Below are 9,971 nucleotides of genomic sequence, written 5' to 3' on the forward strand. Positions count from 1 at the left end.
TGGATGAAGACCTTCTTTCCAGGAGCAAATATGCTGTCAAGTTGACCAAGTGCAATAATGGAGAACATCATCTTCTCCCGCAGCATCCTTCCAGCACGACTCCTCCCATCGACATTGCCCCGTCCAGGCTGAAGCTGATGCGGCGCGGTCCGGACCGAAAGAGCGAGTTCCTGCGTGCTCTGAAGGACGAGGGCACTGGAGAGTTGACCACCAGCAGCAGCCCGGGAACATCAGGAGAGGTTTGTCAAAGAGATGCTTCAATCTATCATATTTTCATATAACTATATTAACCATCTCTCTTTCAAATGTAACCTATCTTTGACTATAAATAATCCCCTCCGCTATTTGTCACTGAAGAATCAAGCGCTAGACCAGGGCTGTACGCTGCAACACATGTACTCGTATTAGCAACTCAAAATAAAGTAGCACTCTTTGAATTGCAACCCTTTTATTCTCCTTTTGCTCCTCAAGTACAAAAAGCAGTGAAGTTGGCACGTTGTGTAAATCGTAACATTAAAACAGAATACATCCATCCATCCATTTCCTACCGCTTGTCCCTTTCGGGGTCGCTAACACCCCCCCATACCATCACACATGCTGCCTTTTACACTTTGACACTAGAATAATCCGGATGGTTCTTTTCCTCTTTGGTCCGGACGACACGACATCCACAGTTTCCAAAAACAATTAGAAATGTGGACTCGTCAGACCACAGAACACTTTTACACTTTGCATCAGTCCATCTTAGATGAGCTCAGGCCCAGCCAAGCCTTTCTGGGTGTTGTTGATAAATGGCTTTGGCTTTGCATAGTAGAGTTTTAACTTGCACTTACAGATGTAGCGACCAACTGTAGTTACTGACAGTGGTTTTATGAAGTGTTCCTGAGCCCATGTGGTGATATCCTTTACACACCGATGTCACTTTTTGATGCCTGAGGGATCCAAGGTGCGTAATATCATGGCTTACGTGCAGTGATTTCTCCAGATTCTCTGAACCTTTTGATATTACGGAGAGTAGATGGTGAAATCCCTAAATTCCTTGTTGAGAAATGTTGTTCTTAAACAATTTGCTCAGGCATTTGTTGACAAAGTGGTGACCCTCGCCCCGTCCTTGTTTGTGAATGACTGAGCATTTCATGGAAGCTGCTTTTATACCCAATCATGGCACCCACCTGTTCCCGATTAGCCTGTTCACCTGTGGGATGTTCCAAATAAGTCTTTGATGAGCATTCCTCAACTTTCTCACTCTTTTTTGCCACTTGTGCCAGCTTTTTTGAAACACGTCGCAGGCATCAAATTCCAAATGAACACGAAATATCTTGTCTTTGCAGTCTATTCAATTGAATATAAGTTGAAAAGGATTTGTTGTATTCTCTTTTTATTCACCATTTACACAACTTCACTGCTTTTGGGCTTTGTCCATCCATAAGAAGTGTGTGGAATAGAGTAAGATTTGCTTCTGACCAGGTGGGAAGCAGGGAAAGAGAAAGGGATGTCACAGTATGAAAATATCTTACCACAGTTATTGTGACCAAAATGATCAGGGTGTCCTCATTATTGTCCTGGTCATTTTAAATGTGCTCCCAATTTTCAAAACCGACTTATCCTTTAACCAAGTTTTATTTTATTTTTTGCAAAAACACACCAACGCACATTCAAAATGTACATATGTACTTCACGTAGAAATTACATGTGCATATGAAAGCAACACAAGCATTATTAACTAAGCAATATGGCAGAAATAAAATAATACATTTGGCATGATGGCACCTTATGGACATAAGACTTAAGTAACTGCACTTTACCATAAGATCTAGTCTTACACATAAGGCTGCCAATTGTGGACAAAATAATTCAGATTATTGATATGTAAGGACGTTAGTTGCACGTTCACAATGAAACCGAAGTGAAAGGAACCGTTTACTCAGGAACATTTTCAAAGCAAAGTCCGTGTAGTCGCTGCCATGTTTTCTGTAGTGTGCAGGCACTGCGGCGCTTCAGTTCCAGGAAGTAAGCAGTGTTGCCTAAAATGTTTTGGGGTAATTAAACATTTAAATTGCCTGGAATTTTTATCGCGGTTTATCATTACACCGTTTACCCTTACATCTCTAAAAAGAGAAGACATAAATGCCACTGAAGAAAGTTAATAAAAGTGATTATTGTGTTCAGGGTGAAATTTAAAGTGATTACCGGTATTATTGTGTTCAGGGTGAAATAAAAAGTGATTATAATTGTGTTAAGGGTGAAATTTCAATTGATTATTATTGTATTCAGGGTGAAATTTAAAGTGATTATTATTGTATTAATGGTGAAATGAAAAGTGATTATTATTGTGTTCAGGGTGAAATTTAAAGTGATTATTATTGTGTTCAGGGTGAAATTTAAAGTTATTATTATTGCGGTCAGGGTGAAATAAAAAGTGATTATTATTGTGTTCAGGGTGAAATTAAAAGTGATTATTATTGTGTTCAGGGTGAAATAAAAAGTGATTATAATTGTGTTACGGGTGAAATTTAAATTGATTATTGTGTTCAAGGTGAAATTTAAAGTGATTATTATTGTATTAATGGTGAAATGAAAAGTGATTATTATTGTGTTCAGGGTGAAATTTAAAGTGATTATTATTGTGTTCAGGGTGAAATAAAAAGTGATTATAATTGTGTTCAGGGTGAAATTTAAAGTGATTATTATTGTGTTCAGGGTGAAATTTAAAGTGATTATTATTGTGTTCAGGGTGAAATTTAAAATGATTATTATTGTGTTCAGGGTGAAATTTAAAGTGATTATTGTGTTCAGGGTGAAATTTAAAGTGATGATTATTGTGTTCAGGGTGAAATAAAAAGTAAATATAATTGTGTTCAGGGTGAAATAAAAAGTAAATATAATTGTGTTCAGGGTGAAATAAAAAGTGATGATTATTGTGTTCAGGGTGAAATAAAAAGTAAATATAATTGTGTTCAGGGTGAAATAAAAAGTGATGATTATTGTGTTCAGGGTGAAATAAAAAGTAAATATAATTGTGTTCAGGGTGAAATAAAAAGTAAATATAATTGTGTTCAGGGTGAAATAAAAAGTGATGATTATTGTGTTCAGGGTGAAATAAAAAGTAAATATAATTGTGTTCAGGGTGAAATGAAAAGTGAATACAATTGTGTTCAGGGTGAAATGAAAAGTACCGTAAATATAATTGTGTTCAGGGTGAAATAAAAAGTAAATATTGTGTTCAGGGTGAAATAAAAAGTAAATATTATTGTGTTCAGGGTGAAATAAAAAGTAAATATAATTGTGTTCAGGGTGAAATAAAAAGTAAATATAATTGTGTTCAGGGTGAAATGAAAAGTAAATATAATTGTGTTCAGGGTGAAATGAAAAGTAAATCTAATTGTGTTCAGGGTGAAAGCAGCACGCCTGAGCCCAAAGTGTACAGTGAGGATGTCTGCCATGAGAATGGTCTCTCCTACTCCCTCAGTGACTCCGACACAGAACACCTGTCCAGTTCCCTTGAGGCCGAGCACAGGTTGGACAACACACACACACACACATTTTATTGTCATTAAAAAACAGCTTTGCTTAATTTTGCAACAATCAAATGACAAAAAGATATTTGCAGAAACCAAACAAATCTCCTGCACCCCACATGATGTGTTGTGGCCGTGTATAAAGGGCTAAAAGTCATACATTTGTATTCATTTCATATTTTAGTGGTTTATGTAGGGATAATAATAATTAGGGATGTCCGATAATGCTGATATCCGATATTCTGATATTGACCAAACCCTTAATTACCGATACCGACATCAACCGATACCAATATATACAGTCGTGGAATTAACACCTTATTATGCCTAATTTGGACAACCAGCTATGGTGAAGATAAGGTACTTTTAAAAAAATTAATAAAATAAGATAAGATAAATAAATTAAAAACATTTTCTTGAATAAAAAAGAATGTAAAACAATATAAAAACAGTTACATAGAAACTAGTAATGAATGAAAATGAGTCAATTGAACTGTTAAAGTGTGCTTACGGACTGTATCCCTGCAGACTGTATTGATATATATTGATATATAATGTAGGAACCACAATATTAATAACAGAAAGAAACAACCCTTTTGTGTGAATGAGTGTGAATGGGGGAGGGAGGTTTTTTGGGTTGGTGCACTAATTGTAAGTGTATTTTGTGTTTTTTACGTTGATTTAAGAAAAAATATATTTTTTAAAAACGATACCGATAATTAAAAAAAACGATACCGATAATTTCCGATATTACATTCTAAAGCATTTATCGGCCGATAATATCGGCAGGCCGATATTATCGGACATCTCTAATAATAATAATAGATTTTATTTGTAAAATGCACTTTACATTGAGTAAAGAACCTCAAAGTGCTACAGTGTATTAAAAAATAAATAAATAAATACAAATAAAAAATAGATAATAAAAATAAATAAATAAATTAGAACAGCCAAATAGCTAAAACTAGTATGCATATATCTTAAAAAAAAAAAAAAAAAAAAAAAAAAGGCTTTTTGAAAAGCATCCTCAGTCTGTGGTGCCCTCAGGTGGTCAGGGAGAGCGTTCCACAGACTGGGGAGCGGCGGGTGATACGGCCTAAAATGTATATTCAATATACATCATTATTATATAACAATATCTATTATTTGAGTTAGGGTCTTAATGTAGCTGCTGACGTATACTTTAACATATGAATCTACTTGTTCATTGTTTACTTTCTGTTGCAAGATGTTTATTTACACTTGTCTTCAAATGTATTCATCACTTCTTCTGCGGTTTGAACTTTTGGCCATGGATCCGATACCAAGTCGGTACCGATACTTGACATTTGAAAGATTAGTATTATTTCCAAGAAAGATAAAAAATTTCAGAACAGGACAAAACATGAAGACAATGTAACCGTATCAATTAGAAATGTCAATTATTCCCTTATTACCTACTGTATTTGAAGTCAAATTAAATCTATAGTGGAAAAGAAGTCAACAAAAACTATTATTGGCTCTGATTTAAACCTTAAATCCCTTCTGTTATATATAACATATATAAATGTAAATACATATATATATATATATGTATACAGTGGTGGTCAAAAGTGTACGTACACTTGTAAAGAACATCATGTCATGGCTGTCTTGACTTTACAATCATTTCTATTTTTTTGTGATGTAGTGATTGGAGCACATACTTGTTGGTCACAAAAAACATTCATGAAGTTTGCTTCTTTTATGAATTTATTATGGCTCTACTGAAAATGTGAGCAAAGTCAAAAGTATACATACAGCAATGTTAATATTTGCTTACATGTCCCTTGGCAAGTTTACCTGCAATAAGGCGCTTTTGGTAGCCATCCACAGGCTTCTGCTTGACCACTTGACCACTAAATTGCTGCAGTTCAGCTAAATGTGTTGCTTTTCTGACATGGACTTGTTTCTTCAGCATTGTCCACACCTTTAAGTTTCTAAAACCTTCATTCTAGCCTGATTTAGCCATTCCTTTACCACTTTTGATGTCATTGTCCTGTTGGAACACCCAACTGCGCCCAAGACCCAACCTCCGGGCTGATGATTTTAATTTGGAGCTAATCCTCCTTTTTCATTGTCCCATTGAAAGCAGCAGTTCCATTGGCAGCAAAACAGGCCCAGAGCATAATATTACCACCACCATGCTTGACGGTAGGCATGGTGTTCCTGGGACCTTTTCTCCTCCAAACATATTGCTGGCTATTGTGGCCAAACATCTGACATCACATGGACAAAGATAAGACTTTCTGGAGGAAAGTTCTGTGGTCAAAAGTACAAAATAAAGATACATGAAAAATTAAAGCTGCAAGCAGCATTGGTCGGGCCCGCGTATTTGGCAGGTGCTAGTCCTAAATGTCCCAATACTTTTGTCCAGTGATAGTCATAAGTGTCCCAATACTTTTGTCTACTTTTAGTCTGAAGTGTCCCAAGACTTTTGTCTAGTGTACCTACCTTGTCTGCATTGTGTGGGCACGTTTGTGCTTCCTGCTTTTAAGCAGCCATCTTAAAAAAACAGCAGCGCAGCAGCATCAGCGCAGCGGTTCTTTGAAGGCTCATAAAATCAAAACCGGAGCAGTTAGAAAAAAAGCGCTTCTGTCGTTGTAATCACAAGGGTTCAATCTCTCTCCTGTGTTAGTTTGAAGCCGAAACGACAAACGCGCTCAGAGGAGATAGTTTTTGAAGGAAGGTGACCGGTTTTTACAAAAAATGTGTTTTGAAGAGGGAATAGCAAACTTCCTGTTGATTTTTGCTGGGGGTTGTCAATCTATGAAATGTAGGTCTAAGTGAGACCTACATAGAGGTTTTTGTTTCATGTCTCTCCGACTTTCCCAGTGGGAGTTACAGGCAGTTTTGTCATTTTTTTCTTCCGAGGAGCAGTTTTTTTTGCGTTTTATTAAAGAATTGCAGTAGAGCTCAATTTTTAGATTTGGGGTTAGGTTGTTTTTTTTAGATCGCAATTTTAGCCAGTCCTGATGTGTGCGTTCAGTTTGGTGAGTTTTGAAGCATGTTAAGGGGGTCAAATTACAGCTCAAAGATGCAAAAGTGACTGTTTTTAGTAGTTTTTTGTCTTGAAGGGGGAATTGCCAACTTCCTGTAGATTTTTGCCCGAGGAAATTAATTAATGAAAAGTAGGTCTAAGTGAGACCTACATAGAGGTTTTTGTTTCATGTCTCTATGACATTCCTACTGGGAGTTAGAGGCAGTTTTCTTCCTAGGGGGCGCTAGAGCGCAATTTTGATTTTTGAGGTTCGGTTTTTTTATTAAAAGGCAATTTTTGGAAGTCCTGATGTGTGTGTTAAATTTGGTGAGTTTTGAAGTATGTTAAGGGGGTCAAATTACAGCGCAAAGCTGCAAAGTGCGGAAGAATAATAATAAAGAATAAAACCTTACAAATTCAATAGGTCCTTATGTCCCATTGCATAAGGACTCCCAAAGGGAGTCCTTATGCAATGGGCCATGCGGGCCCTAATAATTGGCCCCATTTGTGTGAACTACACTCAGTTCTTGTGCTCACACTTCGGATTTTAAATGGGTTATACTTGTTATAATGGGTTATATTTTCCTCTAAAGGCTTAGTGATCACATGCGTGGACAGCACTTTTTAGCTCTTATTTACAAAAGTGTGTACACTACTGAATTGGGGTCTTATGGCCACTTATGTGGACACTTATACTGCCATCTGGTGGTGTCAAAAGAGTATAACGTGCAATGGAATTTGGGGGGGGGGAAGTGTAAAAATAAAAATGAGCATGTCACTAAACATGAAGTACACGTTTGTGTACTTATGGACTAAGTTCATCATATCAAAAGATGATTCTTAGTTTTTATTCTAATTAGGGTCCAATAAACCCAAATAAAAAAAGCATTTAAACAAACAGCTTGGGCCTTAAGAGGTTAAAAAAAAACTGTTAAGTGCATGAAGTCATTGTGAGGAACTCTGTGGTCCAGGTTGCTGAAGGCCATGGGCTGGCAGGAGTACCCGGAGAACGAGGACAACTTCCTGCCTCTGACGGAGGACGAGCTGAGAGAGTTCCAGACCAAGACGGAGCAGGTGATGCCCCCCCCTCCCCCCCCCCCCCCTTGTAGCAAAGGAAGCTAGCCTGACCAGACTGTGTGTTGCAGCTGAAGAGGAACGCTCCGCAGAGGAACGGGGTCCTGCCCAGGGCCCGGGGCGTCACGCTCCACTTCACCCCCTGGAGGAGCGTGGCGGAGGCGCACGTGGAGGAGTGCTCGGAGTCAGAAACCAGTAGCAGCAGCCAGACCTCGGACGACGACGACGTCAAACCCTGAAGAAACATCTCAGCAAGCCCTCCCGCGCTCATCTCCGTCTCTACACTTTCTATTGTGTTGTTGGTCTTGCACAAGGGAAAAGCAATCATATCCCAGTGGAGGGGGAGCGTTCTGAGACGTTCTTTTCCCTGCGTTTGCCCCGCCCCCTCCCGCCCGCCTCGCTTTGTGGAAGAAGAAGAATGCACACGTGATTCTGCTTTAAACAGACTAACTCATTTCATTGATGATGCTGATGACACATTAATGATATTAATAAAATTGGTTCCTGACAAGCTGACACATTTTTCACCAACCATTATTGTGCAATTCTGCAGCTGCTTCTCACTCTCTTCAAAGTAGCATAGTAGGCCTAAGTATTCATTTCAATAAAAGGCAGCCGGTTTTATTCAATCTTTTTGGCCAGTTTGAACGGTAACACTGTGTTTGAATATAGAAAAATCAAGTGATTCTTTGGCATACTATCAGTGGTGCACCTTCTAGAAGCACTGCTAACATGGAGATCAGGGCCAAGAGAGTAATGTTAAAATACTTTTGTCGACTTGGGAAATAAGACATTAAACCTTCGATTACCACTAATTGCTCGTATTCAGTCACGTGACTTCTGCCCGGAAGTGGAAAGGTGAGGTGGTCGACCAAGATGGATGTTTGTGCCAACAAGCAGCGAACTAATCGAGTACAAAAGAGACTTCAAGCTTCCTGCAAAAAGCTGATAAATCAAACTATGCATTGGAATAGATCCTATACTCCATCCTTTACTTCATCCTTTACTTCATCCTATACTCCATCCTTTACTTCATCCTATACTTCATCCTTTACTTCATCCTGTACTCCATCCTATACTCCATCCTGTACTCCATCCTATACTTCATCCTTTACTCCATCCTATATTTCATCCTATACTCCATCCTATACTTCATCCTATACTCCATCCTTTACTCAATCCTATACTCCATCCTTTACTTCATCCTGTACTCCATCCTATACTTCATCCTTTACTCCATCTATACTTCATCCTTTACTCCATCCTGTACTTCATCCTATCTCCATCCTTTACTTCATCCTATACTTCATCCTTTACTTCATCCTATACTCCATCCTTTACTCCATCTATACTTCATCCTGTACTCCATCCTATACTCCAGCCTATACTCCATCCTTTACTCCATCCTTTACTCCATCTATACTCCATCCTTTACTTCATCCTATACTCCATCCTTTACTCCATCCTTTACTCCATCCTATACTTCATCCTGTACTTCATCCTATACTCCATCCTATACTTCATCCTATACTCCATCCTTTACTCCATCTTATACTTCATCCTATACTTCATCCTGTACTTCATCCTGTACTCCATCCTTTACTCCAGCCTATACTCCATCCTTTACTTCATCCTATACTCCATCCTTTACTCCATCCTTTACTCCATCTATACTCCATCCTTTACTTCATCCTATACTCCATCCTTTACTCCATCCTTTACTCCATCCTATACTTCATCCTGTACTTCATCCTATACTCCATCCTTTACTCCATCCTATACTTCATCCTATACTCCATCCTTTACTCCATCTTATACTTCATCCTGTACTTCATCCTATACTCCATCCTTTACTCCATCCTATACTCCATCCTTTACTCCATCCTATACTTCATCCTATACTCCATCCTTTACTCCATCCTATACTTCATCCTATACTCCATCCTTTACTCCATCCTATACTTCATCCTATACTCCATCCTTTACTCCATCCTATACTCCATCCTTTACTCCATCCTATACTCCATCTATACTTCATCCTATACTCCATCCTATACTCCATCTATACGTCATCCTATAGTCCATCCTATACTTCATCCTTTACTCCATCTTATACTTCATCCTTTACTCCATATATACTTCATCCTATACTCCATCCTATACTTCATCCTTTACTCCATCCTATACTTCATCCTTTACTCCATCCTATACTCCATCTATACTCCATCCTTTACTCCATCCTATACTTCATCCTATACTCCATCTATACTTCATCCTATACTCCATCCTTTACTCCATCCTATACTCCATCTATACTTCATCCTATACTCCATCCTATACTCCATCTATACTTCATCCTATACTCCATCCTATACTTCATC

General features: G+C 38.1%; 1 protein-coding gene across 2 annotated transcripts in view; it reads left to right on the plus strand.

The window, feature by feature from the left end:
- Positions 1–8,106, plus strand: part of gpbp1l1 (GC-rich promoter binding protein 1-like 1) — a 49,094-nt gene extending 40,988 nt beyond the window's left edge. For both annotated transcript variants that reach the window (XM_061930748.2, XM_072912600.1), the window contains exons 9-12: positions 84–239; positions 3,393–3,517; positions 7,488–7,590; positions 7,662–8,106. In XM_061930748.2, coding sequence (XP_061786732.1) covers positions 84–239; positions 3,393–3,517; positions 7,488–7,590; positions 7,662–7,829 — 552 coding nt within the window. In that variant the 3' untranslated portion in view covers positions 7,830–8,106. The remainder of the gene's footprint in view (positions 1–83; positions 240–3,392; positions 3,518–7,487; positions 7,591–7,661) is intronic.
- Positions 8,107–9,971: the final 1,865 nt, after the last annotated feature.

Source organism: Nerophis lumbriciformis, linkage group LG37, assembly GCF_033978685.3.
Source record: "Nerophis lumbriciformis linkage group LG37, RoL_Nlum_v2.1, whole genome shotgun sequence".
Lineage (NCBI taxonomy): Eukaryota > Metazoa > Chordata > Actinopteri > Syngnathiformes > Syngnathidae > Nerophis > Nerophis lumbriciformis.